The sequence below is a fragment of the Panthera onca genome, chromosome B4 (assembly GCF_046562875.1).
Source record: "Panthera onca isolate mPanOnc1 chromosome B4, mPanOnc1 haplotype 2, whole genome shotgun sequence".
Classification (NCBI taxonomy): domain Eukaryota; kingdom Metazoa; phylum Chordata; class Mammalia; order Carnivora; family Felidae; genus Panthera; species Panthera onca.
The window spans coordinates 119,068,061-119,092,258 of NC_138345.1; the positions used below are offsets into that span (position 1 = coordinate 119,068,061).

The following is a 24,198-nucleotide window of genomic DNA, read 5'->3' on the forward strand; positions in this document are numbered from 1 at the left end:
ACAGCCAAATGCATGGCAGAGGTTGGGGAATGCTTTGGATTTGTCGGCACTTGGCCACTACCCAACCTGGTCTCAATTTTCAGATGATTCCGACATTGAGCAGGGAAGGTGGCAGCCCTACCATGATCTGTTCCCTGGAGATGCCTGTTTCTACATTGGAACTCTTAAGGTGTTCATTTCAAATTAGTGGCAGCCCTGGAGCTAGTGCATCCATGTGCCTGTCACCTTAATTTCATTTCCTTTTCTCCTTTTCCTTTCATCTGAAAAGGTATAGCCTCTCAGAGTCTGTTTCCTTATTTGTAAAATAGGGACCACAACACTTAATTACAGAGTTTTTTGTGAAGCTTGAAAAATATGTCAAGCACCTGACATAGGTTTCAATGGCATTATCATCTTCGGTCTCAGCTACAAAACACCATTCCTTTGCTGCCCACATTTCCATGGTTTACAAGGTGGGACCCTATGACTTTTGCTTTCTCTAGGAATCCTTTTCTACCTCATGGTAGATCTGTCTTCTTGGCTATTAGCACCCAGGAGACAGACTTTGCTCAGCAGGAAAGCTGTCATCTGCTTTCTTCTGAGTTGTCTCAAACTTTCTTCTCTTTGGATATGCATGCACCCGTGAGTGATAGAGGATTGGGAATGAGAATGGGAAGACCTTGGGCTTGTTGCTTGGGCTGGTGCTTGGGCGTGTGGTAGAACTCTGGCTTTGGCTGTCAAGTGTATCCAAATTCAAATCCTGACTGTAATAACCTCCTAGCTGTGTGACCTTCAGCAAATGTTTTAATTGTCTCAAGGACCTATTTCCTAGGGAGCCTCTGGTGTGGAGACTTACATGGATTGCCCAACATCTCAGGGGATCAGGAGGGCCTCATCCATCCAGGAGTGAAGCTTCTTATACTTGTTGCACCTAGAATTACCTGGGAAACTTAAAAACTTCCTCAAACCTGGACTTTATCTAACCAGGCCAATTAATTCGGAATCTCTGGAGATGGGACCCAGGCGTCCGTATTGTCTTAAAATTCCCCAGTGCAGTATTCCAGAGTGCAGTGGAGGTTGAGAACTTTGATGACCAGGCCATTGCTAGTTCTACTCCTGTCCAACTGCCACTGCACTTGTGATGGCTGCTTATGGTGTGTTCCTTCACACCTGCTCTGCCATGACATTCTCAGGCGTGTTGCTGGGCAGCACAGACGTTTGGTGTGCATATTATATTAACACAGATGTGAGGATATTTCCTACTTGGATTTGATGGCTAATTTATAGAGCAACTCTTACAGGGTTATTACCATCAATTCCTTCTCTAGTCATGGCTTTCTCTGTCCAGATGTCTCACCTCTGTGTGCTTGCTTTCACTTTTTAACTAGGGATGTGATGATTCCCATCATGGCAGGCACTGTTGGTGGCCATCCTCATATCCAGTCTCTCCCTTTTCCTCACTAACAACTCCTGGATTGTTGGGAGCTGCAATGTGCTTAGCTAAAATCAACAGCTACATTTTCCAGCTGCCTTTGTAGGGGTGGCCAATGAGATGTAATTAGAAGCTGTGGGGTGAAGCTTCCAGGAAAGCTCTTAAAAGATTGCCTTACTCAGTTGGGAGGGAAGAGAATTTTGGTCCTTACCATTCTTTTTACTGTCTGGAATGTGGATGTGCTAGATGATCCTCCGGCAGCCATTTTGTGATCATGAGGTGACCTTCCAGATGGATGCCATATGCTAAGGATTGATACAGTAGGAATGTAGAAGTAGCTTGTGGAGCTACCATTCCAGCCATCCCAGCTCTGTACTGTATCTGAAATTCAAGCTACAGAGAAAAAAAATTCAACCTTTCCATGTTTTAAGAGCCTGTTATTTCTGGTTTTTGCTACTAGTCCCTGAATTCAGTTCCTGCTACTGAATAAACCAACCTGGTGTATAAGAGTAGTTCAACAAATGTCAGTGATTCTGTGTCTCTGCCTCCTCCACCCCCTCACTCTAGCCACAAACACACTGTTCCTCCTCTGATAAGTAACTGGACATCTAGCTGTGAGGCTGTTGAAACCTGATGGAATCTCAGAAAGTCACAAAGAAGTGAGGCATGGATCACGCCCAGCCCACAGATGAGTTGTATTTGGCCCACATGCATTTTTTATAATCCTGAATTTGTTGCCACCATTTGAAAACCTGGTGATTTTGCATAAATCCTGATTTCTTAGAAAATCTTTTGACCCAGGGTCATTTCTGCCTGGCAACGATCCACTGAAAGTAAGTAGCAGCTGCCCTCTGAGATGAGGCAGGTGTTCTGTGGATCACCACAATGCCCCCTTCACTCATGTCACCTGTGTGGCCCTGAAGGCAGCTGCGTTTGCAACCTTCCACCTCCCTACCCAGGCACACACCCGAGGAATGGCCTGTTAAAATGGTATTCCTGAATTTTCTGTGCCTTTCTCCTTTCCCAATCTCCCTTGACTCAACACTTAACACATTGGGGTTTTTGTTTTTGTTTTTTTTTTCTCAGAAAACTTAGCATGCACTTTTGAGAATTGGAGAGAAATCAACCTCTCAAATGCCAGAAAACAGCTGATGTTGCTTCTTGGAGGCATCTTGACTTCCCTTCTCACATGTCTTATTGAGGAGAGGCAGTAAGAGGGAGAGCTGCAGGCTGCTCAGGGAGCAGCTGTTGGGATGCTTGATTGAGGCACTGAGACATCCAGGGGACATTAAATTGAGTATTGAATATGGATTGCTTTTGAATGGCTTTTTGAATGGCTTTTATTACCATGTCATGAGTAAGAATGACTCCAGCTCAGCTTTTACATTACGTCCTCTGAGACATAACTTAGAGGTTTCCTAAATGGCAGGACTCAGAAGATGTGCATTAGTTCCATTGTGCTTGTGAAGTCTGTTTTGCGACACATGTGCTCCTCAGTTGTCTGAACCCCTGAGAAAACCTCAGCTGCTATGGCTGCCACCTTCAGCTGGGGTGACCCTACTGCAGCTGTTAAATGGAGAGTCTCTGTTTCAGTCTGATGTAAGTCTTTATGTCCTTGGTCATTAACTTGGAAAGTTAAATGCTCGTGTAGCTTTTACAAACAGTTCTTTGGGGTTTTGGGAAGTAAAACAAAAGCTATTTTGATGATAAATAATTTATAGTTCTGATTCTTTATGAATTATACAGAGTACAGTATGTTGGGTCAGGAATGATCATCTTTGCATTAGCAATTCTAAGTAAAATGGTGCCATGCTTAACAGAGCAAGTTCTCAGTAAGTAGATTGGCCTGGGATGCAGAGAGGAAACAGTAGAACTGGCATTCCCAGGTCCGCACCAAATTCTTAGGGTTAATACCACCACAAAAATAAGTCCTGTCTCTTGGATACTAATGGAATTTCACAGTATGCAGGATAGTGATTGGGCAACAGGCCTAAGGAGAATCTCTGCCTGCTTTGGAGCTGGTTTCTGGGGGAAGCTGGGGCACAGATAGCTGCAAATGAGTGTGGGGTGTGCTGGGTATTGGGGGAGACAGGAATGGAGTAGGGGCCCAGCCTGATGGAGCATTGGTGCAGATAGACTCTGCTGGCCTATGTTGGCTGGTTCTCCAATTATAGTTTAAGAAAATGTGTTCTAACTGTCTGATCTCTTAATTTTCATAGGAAACCTACTCAGTGAATACCTTATATAAAAAGAACTAAAAAACTTAATGTCTTAAAAAGGCTTTATTCCATATAGACTTTTGAACATGGTTATTATATTCCAATTCTGTGGGAGAAGAATGAACTCTGGAGGCTAGCCCACTTATCAGATTTTCATTTCTTTCCAGAAGTAGTTTAGGAGCAGTTACTTGGGGTCCAATTGTGAATTTTTATTTTTGAGATTTTGGCCATGTGTTCGTTATCTAAGACTGTTTTCTGCCCCATTGTATCCAAGCATTATATGCACCAGGAATATTCCTAACTAGTCCAACAGAAAATCTGGTATATCTTGAGAAGAATCACTGCCATAACTTATTAATGGATTAACTAGGCATAATTTTTATAGGGTTCATTCACCCAAATTTATCATAGAATATAATTTAAGAAAAAAATGAGTTATTTAAGTCCTTTTTTGGAAGGGATCCCTATCCCCTATGGATACTGCAGTTAGTGATGTGTCAGACTTCTCCTTCAAGAAATTAGCTGCAAATCCTTTCTTCATTATGTGAGCACTCTTCTGTTTGCCCCTTAGAGCTCTCCTCCCTCTTCCCTGCCCTGTGTAGACCATATCAGTGGGCTCCTTGTCCTGGGCTTCTGGGTTCAGGTAATGCAGGGTGGAGAATGAGATCAGGGTGTTTTAATTCCTGGCTCCCTCTTAGAGGGCCACCACAGCTGGCCATGTCCCTCAGCCTGTCTGGCAGCCTCCTCCACACAGCCTTCTCCCTTCCCATTCTCCCTTAGGCAATTACCAGCCCAGGGACACTGTTCACCCGTCTGTTTCCCTACATGCTGCCAACACCTATGTAAGTATTCTATTTATTAAACTCTAAAATAATCCCAATTGGAGTGTGCCATCTGCTTCATGCTGGGACCGTAATGGATACAAATAAGCATTTGATCCACAGAGAGAGGAGGACTGCTGACCTGGTAGTTAGCAAAGATTTAAAAAAAAAAAAGGAGGCGGGGGGAGTGCAAACTAGCCCAGTTGAAGCATTACCATCTAAAAAAATTGTTTTAATGTTTATTATTGAGAGAGAGAGGGAGGGAGAGGGAGAGAGGGAGGGGGAGGGGCAGAAAGAGGGGGAGACACAGAGTCTGAAGCAGGCCACAGACTCTGAGCTATCAGTAGAGAGCCCAGTGTGGGGCTCGAACCCGCGAACCATGATATCATGATCTGAGCCAAAGTTGGACGCTTAACTGACTGAGCCACCTAGGCACCCTGAAGCATTACCATCCAAAACCCCAGCCCAAATCTTTCTTCAGGAAACCTGTCCTTTCTGCCTCTCTGAATGTTACCCCATCTCAGATTGTTTCTAGCGTTTTCAAAGCCCTGTGCATGCATCTGCTACAAGCACGGCAGGCTTGTAGCACCCCAAGATTGTTTTAGTGTTTCAGAGTAACAGATCCAGCAGTGCAGGGGAGATCTCCTGAAAGTCATAGGATATGGAATGTGAATCTTTGATCTTTCCAGTTTCTCTAGTGTGGCCTTATATCACTTGACTTGCAGCTGGCACGTATGTTTTAGGAAAATGGAAGGATGGATGAAGTGTATGGAATGTTTTGTCCTCTCAAAATTCTTATGTTGAAGCCCTAATCCTCCAGTGTGATGGTATTAGGAGATGGACCTTTGGGAGATAATTAGGTTAGATGGAGTCATGATGGTGGGGCCCTCAAGGATGGGATTGGTGCCTTTATAAGGGTAGACACCAGAGAGCTTGCTGCTCCCCCACTCTCTGCACACATAAAAAGAGGAGGTCATGTGACCATATAATAAGATGGCAGATGCCTACAAACCAAGAGAAGAGCTTTCGGAGTGAAACCTATCTGTTGGCACCTTGATCTTGGACTTTCCAGCCTCCAGCAATGTGAAAAATAAGTTTGTTGTTTAGCCACACAGTCTATGGTATTTTGTTATGGTACCCCGGGCTGACAGAGATAAACATGTAGATTTTTTCCAAACGTGCTATCTGCATTGTCTGAGACAAGCAATCTACTTGGGTGGCCCTTGCTCTTTCAGAAATTTGTTTGGCGATTCCTCTTTATAGCCTACTTTAATATTTAAAGGCAATGGGGATTGTTTTGGCTGAAATCTAAGCTTTAAAGGTGAAAGTATCCTTATCAGACTGGTTCAACTTAGAAATGAGCAAGTTTTCTCAATTTGGCCAATTAAAAAATACCTTTAGTATGGATGCTGAGGAGACTAGGCCTTTGGTTTTGATTCTAAATGGAAGTGGGAAGGTGCTCACAGAACGATGCCAAGCACCGGTGGCTGTACAATTTGTTTTATTTTGTGTGGTTTTTTTTTTAATAGGATATAAATAATGACAAAAATTACAAAATTTATAACTGGAAGCCCAAGCATATTTACACAGGTTTCTGTTTCAGCAAAGCTACTATTTACTTTGCTCCTATACAATTACCTTTTGGTACCATATTTCAGTGTTATTTTATTCTCCATTTACTACATACATATCAACAGTGAATAGGCAAAATATATACAAGGAACTGTTCAGGTCAAGTAATTTAATATTGTATTAAAATTCTTCAACACTGAACTAAATCCATATACATTTGTCAGTTTGAAACAAAATTTAGTTATCCTTCTTTAAAACTCACCAACTGATGAATAACTGATAAGCCTCAAGTTTAAAATAATATTGGTTAATAAAAAAAACATTAAGACAATCCCACAATTTATCAATATCGCTATAATGAACTTCAAAATGATTCACAATATGATCAGTTAGAACAATATACGTTAAAATGTTATTTTTTTCTATAATGATATTGGTACTGTTTATATAATTTGATTCTACATAAATATACATTATGGTATCATACAAATACTCCACAGAGACATTAAAAAAATTAAAATACCTTAAAGAAATGTAAGTAAATTTTATTTAATCAAATAGTAAGCAAACATTTATTTCAAGAAAAGAGTTTTATTACTTTGGAATCTCTCTTTTTTTTTTTTTTTGTACTTTTTCTAGAAAAATTTTTGCAATAGAATTTTATTAACACCTTTCTCAAACAAGGTTTCCATGACAGAAATCTTGACAGCAGGAGCCCTAGATTTTTTTTTTTTAACGTTTTCTTTAAAACACTGTGAAGGTTAAAAAAAAAAAAAACAATCTTTGCAGCTTATGGCTGCATCAGCACTTTCGGTTGGATGCCAGTCTGCTTGCCCTAATCTCCTGCTCTGGGGAGCGTCATCAGTACTTTGCCACACCCAAGCCAGTCCTCTCAGTGGTAGCAGTAAAAATTTAGTCATTTGAAATGAAACCAGAAACATCCCTCACAACTAACCTACTTTTCTTATCAGTGCATTAATGAAACATTCTTTTAATAAAAATATTTAATACAAGACACATTTTTCTGTGCATAATAAATTCCTGTTTTGAATCATTCTTAAATTTTGAATCAATCCATAGATGTAAAGTTTTTCTTTATCTGACATGGTTTATTACATATAAAATCCACAAATATAGAAATTGGGAAACAGGATTTCCTGGCAATCATGGGGGTGGTTTTTGTCCTTATGCATGAAATGATGCTCAGTGATATGATTTTACAGGTGTTTTATGGGGGTAGTTCTGTTCTGATTCTACCTTTAAAACTGCTGACTGAAAAATCCAAGATGTTTATACTTTTAGGCAGTATTAGAGATCCCCTGTACTTTTTTTTTTAAAGGTATTATCCCCAAATTCAGCAAAGCAGTGTCGGGGGCAGAGTCATTAGAAATACCTTGGGTGGTGGCAGGGAGGGGAGTCGGGAGAGTCAGCAAAAAACCTCAACTCGTGCCTCTCAGGGGTTACGGCTGGAAAGTCTTGGTTGCACACTTTCTGTTACTGGTGCAGAAAGAACATCCCCAGGAATGGCCAGCGGCCTTTCGCCCGTGACAAGGCCACACAAACAGAGCAGTCTTCCTCCTGGGCTGGGTGGAAACGGAGGCGCGAAGGGAAGCCTGCTCCAGGACTGCTCAGCGTGCAAGGCACCGCGAGGACAGGAGGATGGTGAGTATCAGAAAATTGTGGTTTCATACTTGGTATTAATTCCTCTCTTGGCTTCTTGTCCTGGCTCCACAATCCACGGCAGATTGGCCAGAGTCTTTTGTTCAGAGGGGTCGATCTGCTTTAAAACAGAAAGGCTGATGCCTGTTATACGGTACCTGTACTCGGGTGCAAACATGCTTCTTAAAACTTTTTGGAAACCAATGCTATGCTCTGACAGGACTGCAGGGATATTGATACATGAGAATCTTGTGTTTGTCCTTTTAATACACATTTATTGTATAAGGACTATATGCAAGGCACTCAAGGGGTGGATGGTGAATGACAGCCCTTGCTCTTGAAGGCACACAGATGGAGAGCAAACACAGAATTCTGCACTTCAGTACTGAGAAGGGGGAAGGAGGAAGAGAGGGTGCTCTGTGGTCAAGGAGCCAGGGGACTTCCTGGAAGAGGTGAACCAGGTTATGTCACTCCCCACCTCTCAAGCCTACAGTGGTTTCCATCACAAAGTAAACCCTAAGTCCTTCAGGTGAAGCCCAGCCACTCTGGCTTTGCTTCTCCCTGCATGCCAAGCCTACACCCAGGGCCTCTACTCACATCATCTGCTCTGCAGGAATGCCTTTCTCCAGACACCTGCATGTCTTATACCCTAATGTCATTCAGGTTGCAGCTCGAACACCACCTCCTCACCTGTTCACCCCATATAAAATAGCATCCTAACTTTTCTGCTCTCTTCTTCTGCTCTTTTCTTTATAATCCTTGTGCCACTTACATTATCTCATGTTTATTAGTTCATCCTACACTGCAGTGTAGGATTTTGTTTTGTCACTGTTTCCCCCAAACTTAGAAAAGCTCCTGGCAACCCAGTAAATAATAGTGGGCACACAATACATACTTATTGGATATTATAAAATAATGAGGTAATATCTGAACAGCTGGAGGATGAGCAAGAGTTTGCCTGGCAAGGGGGCAGGGAGAGGGGGAATAGCATGTGCAAAGCCCCTGAGGCAAGGAGAAAGAGCTGGTTGAGAGCTTGCAGTTTGCAGAGTGGGAGACAGGAGGGTAAATAGGTAAGCAGGGCCAAGTTAGGCTGAGCCTTGAACCAAACTGAGCTGAGCTGTAGAACAGTTAAAACCATTTTAGCCCCTGTGCATACAAAGTCAAAAAAGGCCACTCGTGGGTAAGGCTTGAGCTGTGAGCTCTCAGGCGGGGCTTTCGCAGGGAGTTCTTCCCCACATTGCTGCCTCATCTTTTCCACATCTGCCCTGGCCCTGGCTATGTGTTCGGCTCAGGAGTGCTGGAGCAAGGTAGCCTGGGAAGGCCTCATTTCTCTTGCACTGTGAACTTTCGTGCCTGCTGGAAGGCTGTGGGATCCATGCCCTTTGGCTACCTTCTAGCATGATTTGATTGTATCTCCACAAAGCTGTGGGGAGGACTTCACATGTTCTTAGGAATCATGGAATATTTTTGAGTAATAAACAAATAGACCTGAGGGAGATGGAACATGGACACCAGCTGAGGGGGATGGGATGCTGAGGCAGTTAAAGAACATCAGTATTATTCACTGTATATTTTCATCATTTCTCAGTGAAGGGTTTTAGATGCATATTCTATGAGCCCCCATGGCATCCATCCCAGTTGTGCTCTCTCGGAAGAAGTCTTTGGGGACCAGAGTTAAGTCTGATGGAGGCACCTGCCTTGAACAGATTTATCCAGCCCATGTGAGAATGAATTACAACAGTCTAAGAGATAATCCAAAAAATATTCTGAAAACTGGACATTTAACTTACAGTTCTGTGGGGGAAGATAGATTATGAACAAATCTCCGTCAATAAATACTACACAGAATTAAAAGCGGGTATATGCTTGAGTGTGCCTGGGCATCTACCTCAGATTGGGCGGCCCAGGAAAAGCTTCATGTAGTGGAGACCTGAATGACAAGTGGGAGTCAGCTGTGCAGAAAATATGGGGGATACTATGCCAGGTGGAAGGAACAGGTAGCACAAAGGTCTTGGGTAGGAGTGAGCTTTGGTCTGTTTGAGGAATAGGAAGGCCTGAGCATCATAGAGAAGTGTGGTGGGAATTAGCTTTTGGAACTTGGGGCAGTGGTGCCATGATCTGATATGTTTTTTAGGATCACTCTGGTTGCATGGAGAAGAGAGACTGTTAGGACATGTACTGCAGTAGTTCTGGAGAGCAGTGGTGGTAGCCTGGATGAGAAGAGTGAGGAAATAGGAGTGGACAGATCTATGTGTTAAGGGTTGAGTGGATGGAACCTGCTCATGGTTGTACATGGTGGTGAGAGGAAGACAGGAATTAAGGATGATCTCTGGATTTATGGCTTAAACAATATGGTAAATGGTTATGCCATTTACCGAGCTGGGAAAGATTGAGAGTGTAAACAGCTTTAAGGGGAAAATCAAGAATTTTATTCCGGGGACTTCCAGGGAAGATGGTGGCCGAGGAGAATCCTAGGCTCAACTCATCCCATGGATACACCTAGATAATACCCACATCAGTGTAAATAACCCAGAAAATGATCTATAGACTGGCAGAACAGACTTTTCACGGCTAAATATAGGAAAGAGGCCACACTGAAGAAGGGAGGAAAGGCAGAGATGCAGTTGGAAGCCAAATGGGCCTGTGGTACCTGAGGGAGGGATGCTGTGGGCCCAGAGGGGAGAGGAGCAGATCCTACACCAGGCACCCAGGCACAGGGCACCTGCCCTGGGGAAGATGAATTCCCATAACATCTGGGTTTGAAAACCAGAGGGGCTTAACACACCTTGAACTTTGAAAATCAGTGAACCGGAGACTGATAGGAAACTAAGTCTCTGCCCTTAAAGAGACAGCATAACAAATAGCCCCACCAAGATACAGCATAGAAGCAGCAGTTTGAAAAATGCCTGTAGTATACAGAAGGGAGGGAGATTTATTAACTAATCTCTGAGCATGTGCTAGAGGCGCAGAGATCTTTGGGAGACTTCTCTAAGAACAAACGAACTGGCAGGCACCATTTCCTTCCCCCAACCCCCAGCCTACATACAGGTATACCCGTGTGAACCAGTGCAGCACTCTACCTAGCTTGCTAACAGCATGCCCTGCCCCATAGCCTCCTGTAGACCCACCTCCCAACCTGGCCTTGTTGAGTGCATCCAAAACAATGCCACAAGCATGGCAGTATGCAAGCAGCCCTGACAGGGGTCAGCACCACCCCAAAGCAACTCCTGCCCTGGGGAGAGGGGAAGAAAACCACACACAGCAGTCTGTGGCCCCAGGAGTGTGCTAGGAATATTTAGTCTGACTATAGGCCCCATCCCCCAACTAAAACTTCTCAGGAGACAACACAGAGTGCCTTGCAGTGTGGTGCTCCTGTAGCTCTGGAAAATACCTGGTCTGTTCCAACTTAAGCCCAAGGCAGCCCAGACTAACCCCCTAACACAGGGGACCAAACCCTGCCCACAGCAGGCAAAGAGCCATAGCAGACAACTGGACTGAAGGCAAAAACAGCTCAGCCAGAACAGTGAGACACATGCAACAGAGAGAGGAGACACCCCAGAAGTGCCAGATTCTGGTGAACAGGGGACACTACACTGTAGGGCACTATAGGACCTCTTCTTGTTAAGGTCACTACTTTCAAGAGCAGAAGACATAACTGACTTTCCTAATAGAAACAAGACACACAAAGGCAAAATGAAGAGACAGAGGAATAGGTCCCAAATGAACTAATAGGACAAAGTTACAGAAAAATAGCTAAAATCTTGGAGATAAGTAATATGCCTGATTAATACTTTAAAGTAAAGGTCATAAAGATACTGGACTTAAGAGTAGAGGACCTCAGGGGCACCTGGGAAGCTCAGTCGGTTGAGCATCCGACTTCGGCTCAGGTCATGATCTCACAGTTTGTGGGTTGGAGCCCCGCATGAGGCTCTGTGCTGACAGCTTGCTCAGAACCTGCAGCCTGCTTCAGATTCTGTGTCTCCTTTTCTCTCTCTCTCTGCCCCTCCCCTGTTCATGCTCTGTCTCTCTCTCTGAAAAATAAATAAAAGTTAAAAAAAGAGTAGAGAACCTGAGACCCTCAACAAAGATAGACAACATAAAAAAACCAATCAGAGAGATGAAGAACGCAATTAGAAATTAAAAGTACATTAGAGGGAACAAACAGACTAAAGGAAGCAGAAGAATGGATGTGTGACCTGGAAGACAGAGTAATGGAAAGCAATCAAGCTGAACAAGAGAAAGAAAAGAGCTTAATAAAAAATGAGAGTAGATTAAGGGAACTCAGTGAGACCATCCAGTGTAATAACACTGCATTATAGGAATCCCAGGAAGAGGAGAGAGAGAAAAGGGGGCAGAAAACTTATTGGAAGAAATAATAGCTTAAAGCTTGGCCAATATCGAGAATGAAATAGAAATCTAGATCCAGGAGACACAGAGCACCCCCAACTAAACCCAAGGAGGGCCACACCAAAACACATAGTAATTAAAATAGCAAAAAGTAGTGATAGAGAATTTTTAAAGCAGCAAGAGAAAGGAATACAGCTACATACAAAGGAAGCCCCATAAGGCTATCAGCTGGTATTTCAGCAGAAACTTTTCAGGCCAGAAGGGAGTGGCATGACATATTCAAAGTGCTGAAAGAAGAAAAACCCGCAACCAAGAGTACTCTAATCGCAAGGCTATCATTCAGAATTGAAAGGAGGAGTTCCCACAAGCAAAAGTTAAAGGAATTCATGATCACGGGGCGCCTGGGTGGCTCAGTCAGTTGAGCATCCGACTTCAGCTCAGGTCATGATCTTGTTGGGCTCTGTGCCGAAAGCTTGGAGCCTGGAGCCTGCTTCCGATTCTGTGTCTCCCTCTCTCTGCCCCTTCCCCACTCATGCTCTGTCTCTCAAAGATGAATAAACGTTAAAAAAAATTTTTTTTTTAAAGGAATTCATGATAACGGGGTGCCTGGGTGGCTCTGTCGGTTGAGCATCCAACTTCGGCTCAGGTCATGATCTCGCGGTTCGTGAGTTCAGGCCCCAAGTTGGGCTCTGTGCTGACAGCTCAGAGCCTGGAGCCTGCTTCCGATTCTGTGTCTCCCTCTTTCTGCCCCTTCCCCACTCATGCTCTGTCTCTGTCTCTCAAAGATGAATAAATGTTAAAAAAAAAAATTTTTTTTTAAAAAAGGAATTCATGATCACTAAACCAGCCCTATAAGAAATGTTAAAGGGGACTCTGAGTAGAAAGTAAAATTTTACTCCTTCTTTAGGAGTAAAAATTTCCTACCTTTATTTTCTTTTATTTTTTAAAGTTTATTTATTTTGAGAGAGAACATGCATGAGCAGGGGAGGGACAGAGAGAAGGGGAGAGAGAGAATCCCAACCAGACTCTGCACTGTCTGTATGGAGCCCAAAAATGTGGGGTTCCATCTCATGAACCGTAAGATCATGACCTGAGCCAAAATCAAGAGTTGGAAGCTTAACCGACTGAGCCACCCAGGCACCCCAGATTTTACTGCTTTTAGAATGGGTTCAAACTTAAGTACCCATCTACTTAATATAGATTGCTATATGCACAGGATGTTATATATAAACCTTATGGTAGCCACAAATCAAAAGCTGGTAATAGATATCCAAAAAATAAAGAGAAAAGAATCTAAGTATATCACTAAAGAAAGCCAGCAAACCATGAGACAAGAGAGCAAGAGTAGAAAGGAAAAGAGAAGAACTACAAAAACAACAGGTAACAAAATGGCAATAAGTACATACCTATCAATAATTACTTTGAATGTAAATGGACTAACTGCTCCAATCAAAAGACACAGGGTGGTAGAATGGATAAAAAAGCAAGACCCATCTATATGCTGCCTACAAAAGACTCATTTTAGATCTAAAGACACATGAGATTGAAAGGGAAGGGATGGAAAAGCATTTATCATGCAAATGGAAGTGAAAAGAAAGCTGAGGTGGCAGTACTTATATCAGACAAATTAGACTTCAAAACATACTGTAACAAGAGACAAAGAAGGACACTATATATAATCATAAAGGGAACACTCCAACAAGAAGATATAATAATTGTAAATATTTATGCACCCAACATGGAAGCACCCAAAAACAAAAAAGCTCATAACAAACATAAAGGACATAATGATAGTAATACAATAGTAGTAGGGGACTTTAATGCTTCACTTACATCAATGGATGGTTCACCCAAACAAAATCAATAAGGAAACGGTTTTACTAGATGGACTTAACAGATATATACAGAACATTCCATCCTAAAACAGCAGAATACACATTCTTTTCAAGTGCACATGAACATTTTCCAGAATAGATCATATTAGGCCACAAGATAAGTCTCAACAAATTAAAAAATACTGAAGTCATACCATGCATCTTCTCCAACCACAGCACTATGAAACTAGAAATCAACCACAAGAAAAAAAGTCTGGAAAGAACACAAATATGTGGAGGTTAAATAACATGGTATTAAATAATGAATGGGTCAATCAAGAAGTCAAAGAGGAAATAAAAAAATACATATGAAAATGAAAATACAGTGGTTCTAAATCTTTGGGATGCACCAAAAGCTGTTCTAAGAGGGAAGTTTATAGCAATACAGACCTAACTCAAGAGGCAAGAAAAATTTCAACTAAACAATGTAACCTTACACCTAAAGGAGCTTGAAAAAGAAGAACAAAACCTAAAACCAGTAGCAGCAAGGAAATAATAAAGAGAGCAGAAATAAATGAGATAGAAAATTAAAACACCAACAGAGCAGATCAATAAAACCAGGAGCTAGTTCTTTGAAAAGATCAAGAAAATTGATAAGCCTTTAGCCAGACACATCAAAAATAAAAAAATAGAGAGGACTCAAAATAAAAATGAAAGAGGAGAAATAACAATGGACACCACAGAGATAAACAAGAATTATAAGAGAATATTATGAAAAACTATATGCCAACAAAATTATATGCCAACCTAGAAGAAATTGATAAATTCCTAGAAACATATAATCTCCCAAAACTGAATCAGGAAGAAATAGAAAATTTGAACAGACCAATTACCACCAATGAAATTGAATCAGTAATCAAAAAACTCCCAACAAAGTCCAGTACCAGACACCTTCACAGGTGAATTCTACCAAACATTTAAAGAATAATTAGTTACCAATTCTTCTTAAACCTTTCTGAAGAATAGAAGAGGAAGGAAAGTTTCCAAATCCATTCTCTGAAACCTGCATTATGCTGATCCCAAAACCAAAAGACACTATAAAAAAAGAGACCTACAGGCTAATATAATGAACATTGATAAAAAAGTCGAGAACAAGATATTGGCAAACTGAATTCAATAATACATTTAAAAAAATCACTCACCACAATCAAGTGGTATTTTTTCCCTGGGATGCAAGGATGTTTCAATGTTTGTATATCAATCAACATGATACATTACATCAACAAGAGAAAGGATAAAAACCATATGATCATCTCAACAGATGCAGAAAAAGCATCTAACAAAGTGCAAAATCAATATTCATTATAAAAACTCTGAACAATGTAGGGTTTAGAGGGAATATACCTCAACAAAATAAAGGCCATACATGAAAAACCCACAGCTAACATCATACTCAATGTTGAAAAACAGAGCTATTACCCTAAGATGAGGAATGATAAGCATGTCCACTCTCACCACTTTTATTCTAGTACTGGAAGTCTTAGCCTCAGAGCAATCAGACAAGAAAGAGAAATGAAAGGCATCCAAGTTGGTATGGAAGAAGTAAAACTCATTTTTTGCAGATGACATTATACCATGTATAGAAAACCCTAAAGGCTCCACCAAAAAACTACTAGAACTAATAAAATCGATATACAAAAAACCACTGCGTTTCTATACACTAATAATGAAGTAGCAGAAAGGTAAATTAAGAAAACACCCCCACTTAAAATTGCACCAAAAATAATAAAATACCTAGTAATAAACTTAGCCAAGTAGGTGAAAGATCTATACCCTGAACTATAAAACACTAATGAAAGAAATTGAAGATGACATAAACAAATGGCAAGGTACTCCATGCTCACAGACTGGGAGTTTACACTGCCTAAAATAATCTGTAGATTTAATGCAATCTCTATCAAAATGCCAACAGCATTTTTCACAGAACTAGAAGAAATAATCCTAAAATTTCTATGGAACCAAAAAAGACCCTGAATAGCCAAAGCAATCTTGAAAAAGAACAAAACTGGAGGTATCACAATCCCAAATTTCAAGGTATACTACAAAGCTGTAGTAATCAAAACAGTATGGTACTGGCACAAACAGAGATACATAGATCAGTGGAACAGAAGAGGTAGACTATAAATAAACCCATGATATGATCTATTAATCTTCAATAAAGGAAGCAAGAATATGCAATGCGGAAAAGAATCTCTTCAAAAAATGGTGCTGGGAAAACTGGACAGCTACATGCAAAAGAATCAAAGTGGCCCACTTTCTTATATATACACAAAAATAAAGTCAAAATGGATTAAAGACATAGATGTGAGACCTGAAACCATAAAAATCCTAGAAGAGAGCACAGGCAGTAATTCTCTGACAGCAGCCAGAGCAATATTTTTCTAGATGTCTCCTGAGGCAAGAGAAACAAAAGCATAAATATACTATTGGGGGTATATAAAAATAAAAACCTTCTGCACAGCAAAGAAAACAATTCACAAAATTAAAAGGCAACCTACTGAATGGGAAAAGATATTTGCAAATGACATATCTGATAAGGGGTTAGTGTCCAAAATATATAAAGAACTTACACAACTCGACACAAAACAACCAAAAATCCAATTTAAAATGGGCAGAAAACATGAACAGACATTTCTTCAAAGAAGACATGATGGCCAACAGACACATGAAAAGATACATGCACCCCTATATATATTGCAGCATTACTTACAGTAGCCAAATTATGGAAGCAACCCAAGTGTCCACTGATGGATGAATGAATAAAAAGTGGTATATATATACAATGGGATATTAGTCATAAAAAATAATGAAATCTTGCTATTTGCAACAACATAGATAGATCTAAAGGGTAGAGGGGCGCCTGGGTGTCTCAGTCGGTTGAGCATCCTACTTCGGCTCAGGTCATGATCTCACAGTTTGTGAGTTTGAGCCCCGCGTCAGGCTCTGTGCTGACAGCTTGGAGTCTGGAGCCTGCTTCGGATTCTGTGTCTCCCTCTCTCTCTGCCCCTCCCCTGCTCACACTCTGTGTCTTAAAAATAAATAAACACTAATAAATAAATGGTATAAAGTTAAGTGAAATAAGAGAAATACAAATACCATATGATTTCACTCATGTGGAATTTAAGAAACAAAACAAATGAACAACAACAACAAAAAACAGACTCTTAACTATAGAGAACAAACTGATGGCTGCCAGAGGGGCAGTTGGATTGGGGGGGTGGGGAGATGGGGAGAATAGGTGAAGGGGATTAGGAGTATTTGAATGAGCACTGAGTAGTGTACAGAATTGTTGAATCACTACACTATACTCCTGAAACTAATATAACACTGTATGTTAATTATACTGGAATTAAAACGAAAATAATTATTTCTGGACATGTTAAGTTTCAGATGTCTGTTACATATTAAAAAAGAAATTGAACATACAAATCTGGATTTGTGGGAGTGCATCAGGATTGGGAGCCAGTGGGGCTGGGTAGGTGCAGAGGTAGGGAGAACATGGTGTGTGTGTGTGTGTTTGTTTGTTTTGACCATGGTGTTTGAAGGGAAGATTTTCAGAGGACATAGAGTAACTGGTGATGTTCAGATGAAGGATAAGCATGGGAGCTAATGGCTGGGGTGGAGTGGCAGTGAGCCCTCAAGGAGAGAGGCCAGATGTTGGAGGGATTGTCTCCATGGATGCTGAATGTGACAAGAGTAGAGGCCCAAAAGAAGATTGTAGACAAGAAGCCACATGGTCACAAAGGGAGGAGCTTCAAGATTCTACACTTTCCCTGTGACCCCTTGGGCAGTAATGGTAGGGAGAAGAGAGTTAGAGGGATATATGGATATGAGAGAGCAGGGCATCTGGGGGCGCCTGCCTGCCCCATGCCACAGAGTTGCTAGGATGCCATAAGGCAGCTGGAGCAGAAGCCAGATGGGAGGCTGGTTGGGAATGCTCCAGCTTCTGGGTATTGCTACTACCAGCGGAGGTCGCTTTGAAGTCATGAAAAGTCTGTTAGGACAGGATGTCTACAGAGCTTGTGGGAGGGAGGGGGAGGAAATTCCTGGAGGAAGGCAGAGGACGAGGAGGAAGGAGGGGCTGCACCTTCTGAAGAGTCACCACTCTGTAGGAAGTCTCAGCTGCTGGGAGAAAGCCTGCCTAAAGCTGGCATCTAGGCCTCCAGTGAAGGGGAAGAGGGCTGCTCTGCTGTGATGCACGCACAGCCTGTGCACCTAGCTTCCTTTAGCTGGGTACCCGGGACACCTTGCCATGAACCTCTGTCAACCTCTCCAAGGGCCAGTGGCTTGCAAGAGGCTCTGGCCCCTGTTGTGATGGCAGTGGAGCCTCAGGGAACATCATTCCCAAGCTTTACTGGACCTTTAGGAAAGGTTCGTCAAGGAAGCAGCAACACCCAGTACCCCCCCCTCACAGGGCTGCCACAGGTGACAGAGTGGAATTTTCTTGGGAGCCTCTAGGTTCAGGCAGATGGTCCCCCAAGACTTTGCAGGAACCAGGCTGGGAGGATGAAGGATGCATGCCAGGAGGAGGCCAAGGGAGACAGAAATGCAGGTCCCACACCACTCAGGGCCCACTTAGCAACCTCCTTTCCCTCTAGCTCAAGATTTTCAGAACATCTGTTATCTTTTCTACTTACCACTGATTTGCGAATGCTGACACGGGGCTTGGGGATGGGTTTGGAGGGTTTGTTTTCAAAGCTTTCTGGAAGTGTAGAGGAATGCCCCCCTTTTCTTGCTTGTAGTGCAAGCTGGTAGGCGACTTCAAATGCCTGTCCCAGTGTTAGGATGATTTCGTAGGCTAAATTCTGCAAGAGTAAAGAGAAAGTGTTTATTAGGTTGTACTACAGGGTGGCCAAGTTGAGTGGCTGAGGAGCACTGTGGGAGGTGAACTAGCAAGGACCTTGAACTACTCTACTTATTGTGGCAGTGAGTCAGTGGAAATCTGTGAAAAACAGGAAACTCTAGGTCCAATTTGGAGTCTATATGTCATTAATCAGCAATGAGATGCCTCTCTTTCAGCCATGCTAAAGAGCCGACCCCCAACTTCATTCCACAGGGAGCAGGCCCCCACCCACTGGCCCCAGGAACCTACTCCATTCTGAGCCTCCTCATGGGCAGCTGGTTTGCTCCCAGGCCTTGGAAGATAAGGGGTTACTCTGGTCCTTCATCTTAGTTCTGGGAGCGCCTCAGCTGTGCCTGTGAGGACTAGCCCACACACTCCACAGGAGGTGTTCCTGAGAAGTTTGGGTCTTTTTACCTCAAACATCTGTGATTCAGTGAACATCTCTAAAGCACAATCAAAATCTAATTTAGGCGGAGGGAAGAGGCATTAGTCATGCTGGTGTGGCGTCTCACAGTTACAGCAGCCAGCATGCAAACAGAGCCAATTATCCATCTATTTCTTGAGGTGCTTGCTCTCCCTGTGGGTCCACTCCATATTTTATCATCAAATCAGCAAGAGACAGGAGACGGTGTCAGGCCTGAATGCCATGCCAAGCAGTGCCTGGGAGAAAGGTTCTTTTCGTCAGACCTTCAATCATTCCTTCAAGATGACTTCTAGCTTTCCTTTCTCTTCTCCCGATACGTATCTTCGATTTCTACCTTCTCTTCCCAGCACAGCTCCACCCCGTCTTCTCTCACTAAGAAAACATGATGTTGTGTGACCCCAAGGAGACAGGGTCTCGACAACACCCCTGAGGTCACAAGTGCACCGAAGAGGTAGATGCCTATCAGTCACAGAGAGCTTTCTTAAAATCACTGCACAAGCAGAGAGCAGGCATGGTTTGTCCCAAGTTTTCATTCCGATCAGTGTCCCTGGAATGTGTATTCATGGTTTCTCAAAACACAGAAATGGCATTCTGCTTATGCTGCTTTTGCAACTGTGCCCATCTCTAGCCCCTCTAGTCAAGCACATGGAACAGCTCAATCCCCATGATTCTGGGGAGAACTGTTTGGGACTATTCCCACTTGAAGATGGTGAAGGAGATACAGGATCGCCTTCAGAGGCCATGTGAAAGAAGCCTGTGGATTTCTGGACAGACCAGGTTTCAGATCAATGCCAGACTGTTGTGGTCTTGGACCCAAGTAGGGAGAATGCCTCCGAGCTTGAAAACTGTTTTGACAGAAGCGGTGTCTTCTTCTTCGAGTGACATGTTATGAAATGATGGCCCCACAAGACAGACGTGTGCTTGCTGGAGACACTGAACCTCGCACAGCCAACTGAGCACTTCCTGCAATGAACACTGATCCCGTGTTTGCCTCCAAGGATGAGTCAGACTAGTAAATTAGCAGTGCACCAACAAATGATAGTGGAGGAGGGCTGGCAGACAGCTCCGGCCATCATTGTACAAAGAGGGCTGAACCCTTCATCTGCCTACACTTGGCACTCATGTCATCGTCAGCCTTGCCTCCTTGTGTGCAGATGGGACCCCTCTGAAATGCAGACTGGGGTTTCTGATTTCTGCAGTCTCCATGTGAAGTCACAGGCTCTTGGTCTTGTTCAGCACAACTGTGGAGATGGTTGATGTCCATCTGTCAGGGCCATGTAGCACATATTCATGCTCTGGGTGGGCAAATGGACTAAGGGAAAGATGGCAGATTCAGCAATTCTGTAATGTTCAGCTTTTAGGTCCTGGAACAGTGGAGCTTAATGAGTGTGAATTCCTTTATCACTAACCTAAAAACAAATTCCTGAAAGTGAGATTTACTTAAAGCTCCAGTGTTTTCAAATCAAAGTTGAAGATGCTCATTTGAGCAAGTGAGATTTTTCACATGACTATTATGGGAAGCCTAAAGATTTTGAAAGGTACTGGGTTAGAAGCCCTGCCTTTTCATTTTTAATTAGTTCCTGGTGTTAGGAAACTGCTCAAATAAGACACAGAGACCAGACTGTGCCAAATGGCCTCTCCTGATTTGGCTTGCATTCTCTTGACATCTTGCTTTTCATTTCATTTTAGAATGCTTTACTGAGTTATTCTCCTATGATTATGTAAAGAGTTGGACACTGTTACCTTTCCTATCTTTTCTATCACTTCAATGTTTGAGGTGGTGATTATGGAAGCCAGGAAGGGTCCATGGGCATGAGACAGAGGAGCAGTGGTTCTGATGGGGCTTCTGAATGCTGAGTGCCATGTTACTGACATACCAGGGCCCCTGAGGGGAAGAGACACTCATCAGATGGGATCTGCAGACACATGTTTGAATGGAGAGGAAGGTTCATATCTCCTGCCTCTCCTTAGTAACATTCCCACTATTTAAATGGCAGAGGAGAGTTACTGTGGGAGTAGGAGTCTCTATTAGGACGAAGCCAGAAGTTAATACTGCAATATCAGAAAGGCTTAGGTGGCCATCCCTTGCTTCCTCCTTGAAGCCAGGCTTGCCAACCCCAGCGATGCTGGCTGGCACTGAAGAGCCAGCGATGTTGCTCAAAACACCTGACAACCCAATTACTCTCTGTTTTCAATGTATTATTATCTTTGCAACTGTTGGGAGGCCAGTGCCTGAAACTGTGCCTGGCATACCACAGGCACTCAGTAAATGCTTGCTGAATGAATGAATGAATATCCAAAGGACAAACCAGAGAAACAGCACTACTATAGTTACACTAAAGTTACACTGTAATATGGTATTATTATAGGCAGCATAGCTACTATTAAGTGAGGACTTTACAGGTGTTAGGAATCAATTGTGCCAAGCACTAGATTTATCTCATTTAAATATTATCACAGTTATTGCAAAATATCATTATCCTTATTTTACAGGTAAGGAAATTGAGGCTTAGAGAGGTTAAGTAACTTGCCTGACATCACAGAGCTAGAAAGTTACAGAGTTGTGATAGGAACCAATATTTGTGACTCAAAGCCCATATTCTTAACCCTACCCATGTGTGGTGGTTTGTCTCCAGAATGGCTGCCATCAGTTCCTCTCCTCTGTGTACATGTCATGACCTTCTCCTAAGAGGGTGAGTCTGTTTCTTTGCCTCCTTAAATCTAGATTGACTTTACTGATTTTCCCAACTAGCAGAATGTGGAAGAAGTCACGCACAGGGGGACCTCTGAGATTCAGTCACGAGGAGCCTTACAGTTTCTACCCAGGCCTCTTGGAACATTTGCTCTGAGGGAAACTAGCCATGTGTAAAACATCTGACCACCCCGAGGTCAGCATGCTATGTGAATGTCCAAGCTGGTCAAAGGCAGAGGCTGCCTGGAAAGAAACAGCAGTTGCAGTCATCCCAGCCTAGCTTCCAGATACACAGTGAAGGAGTCATACTGGACATTCAATCCCTAGGAGATGCCACAGAGACAGGGTCCAAGACCCCAGACAGATGCCCCAATAGAGTTGTCCCATCCGAGCCACCTCAGTGGAGGCCCCAGATACTGCTAAGCAGAAGAGAAGAGCAGAACTACAGTATTCTGCCCAAACCCCTAACTCACAGAATCATAAACATAATGAAATGGATGTCCTCCTATGTCACTAAGTTTTGGAGTGGTTCGTTAAGCAGCAATAGATAACTGGAACACCACACAATGCTACAGAAGGCTGGTTCGATCCTCATTCAGGTAGTAGGAAGAGGAACTTCCAGCCTTGAGCTGGGATGAACAGTATGTAGTCATGGGGAGTTACTCCTGGAGCCACCTACCCTCAGCCCTGGCTGTGGAGAAGCTAGATGTAGGCACTAAGGTGTCCCTTCACACATGCTAGCCCAAACCACAGAGTGCTGGAATTTCCTTTTAAGTTGGCACAACGATGTCCTCATCTCTAGCCACTAACTCCCTTGAGCATAAATTCAAACTCCTTCAGTTTTACATTCACTACCTTATACCTTTCAAATGCTGTAACTCAGCTGGTCTCTGACCTTGGCTCTTTCTGCTCCTTCTAGCTTATTGGAAAATACATGCCTTGGCTTTTCCAGCAGGAGTCTCTTTCCAGAATCATATTATGGCAATTGGCCTTGAGCCAATGATTACTGGGGAGAGCATGCTCTGAGCCTCATTTTTCTTAATATGCAGTATCTATCTTGCTGGATTGTTTAGAGAATCACTCATGATTACACTTACCCAATGACAATTCAGCCAACACTCATGATTTCTGTGTGCCATGCACATTATATGACATGCTTCACATGGACTATCTCATTGAATCCTGCCAACAACTCTGTGGGCATTATTAATAACTTTGGGGTTATTATTATTCCTAATTTACATGTGAGAGAATTAAGCTCAGAACAGTTAAATAACTTGGCCATGAAGCTAGCACGAGGCAGAACTGGGATTTGAATCCAGGTGTTGACAGGCTATGCTCTTGACCACTATACCTTAGAACTAGACTTAAGGTAAATGACTTCTGCAAACTGTTAAAAAGAAAAAGCATAAAAACATTAAATACAGAAGCTCCCGGGTGGTTGATGCATCTTGGCTGGGATGAAGGTACCTAAAGGTACACAATTTGCCTGGGTCTCATGCCAGAACCAGGCAGCTTCCCGGGAAAGGGTGTCCTTTGTGAGTTAACACGATCCATCATCACAGGGATTCTCAACCAGTGGAAGTGTCCCTTTCATGATGAGGGATGCCAAGCAACACTCCCTCTCCAGCAGAGGCTCTTTAGGATGAAGGCAGGGAATCCCAAGTCAATGGGGACTACCACCCCTAGGGAAACATCACAATCTCTAAACCCCTTCCTGTTTCTCCTGGGGTCTTTGATCTGTGAATTAAGAATTACTACATTAGAGGAATTTGCAGAGCCATTGTATTTTAAGGACAGATCTTAACCGTAATCAAGGGACACAAACTGGAGATGTATAGGCAAGCTTGCATTTACTGTGAGCTCTAGGCAGTCAGGAATATAGTTGACCATCACCTTGGATACTTACTGAGCTTCTTCCATGTGTCAGGGGCTGAGCTCCTGATGCCTAGCCCATGCCTGGTCTGTAGCAAGTGTCCAGGAAGTGCTCACTGAATGACGTGGATGAGGGGAGGCTCATGGAGAGACAAAGAGATGTCCCCATTGTCCTCCTGCATCCTAGTCACTGAGGCTGTGCCTAGCACATTCATCAGTTTGGTGTTAGAAAAATTTCAGCATAGATATGGACAATCTGTCCCCTAGGAAAAATTCTGGCCACTCAGGTAATTAATTTATATTGACTGATGCATCACTAGGATTTTTTTTTCTGCTTTATAATTTTGTGTTTTATTTGAAAAATTAGTACTTATCATTTCCCTAATATAATAATCATTATAACAAAGGAAGAAGTGAATACATCAGATAGCTTATAAAGGAAGAACCAGATCATAAAACTT

General features: G+C 42.7%; 1 protein-coding gene across 20 annotated transcripts in view; it reads right to left on the reverse strand.

The window, feature by feature from the left end:
* Positions 1–6,891: 6,891 nt before the first annotated feature.
* Positions 6,892–24,198, reverse strand: part of ANKS1B (ankyrin repeat and sterile alpha motif domain containing 1B) — a 1,079,287-nt gene continuing 1,061,980 nt past the window's right edge. For 15 of the 20 annotated variants that reach the window (XM_060656668.3, XM_060656666.3, XM_060656665.3 and 12 more), the window contains 2 exons: positions 18,541–18,708; positions 6,892–7,803 (listed from right to left, as the gene is read on the reverse strand). In XM_060656668.3, the coding sequence (XP_060512651.3) occupies positions 7,693–7,803; positions 18,541–18,708 (279 nt within the window). In that variant the 3' untranslated portion in view covers positions 6,892–7,692. Of the gene's footprint in view, positions 7,820–18,540; positions 18,709–24,198 lie in introns of all 20 variants that reach the window. The other 5 variants (XM_060656669.3, XM_060656662.3, XM_060656659.3 and 2 more) reach the window with 2 other exon arrangements.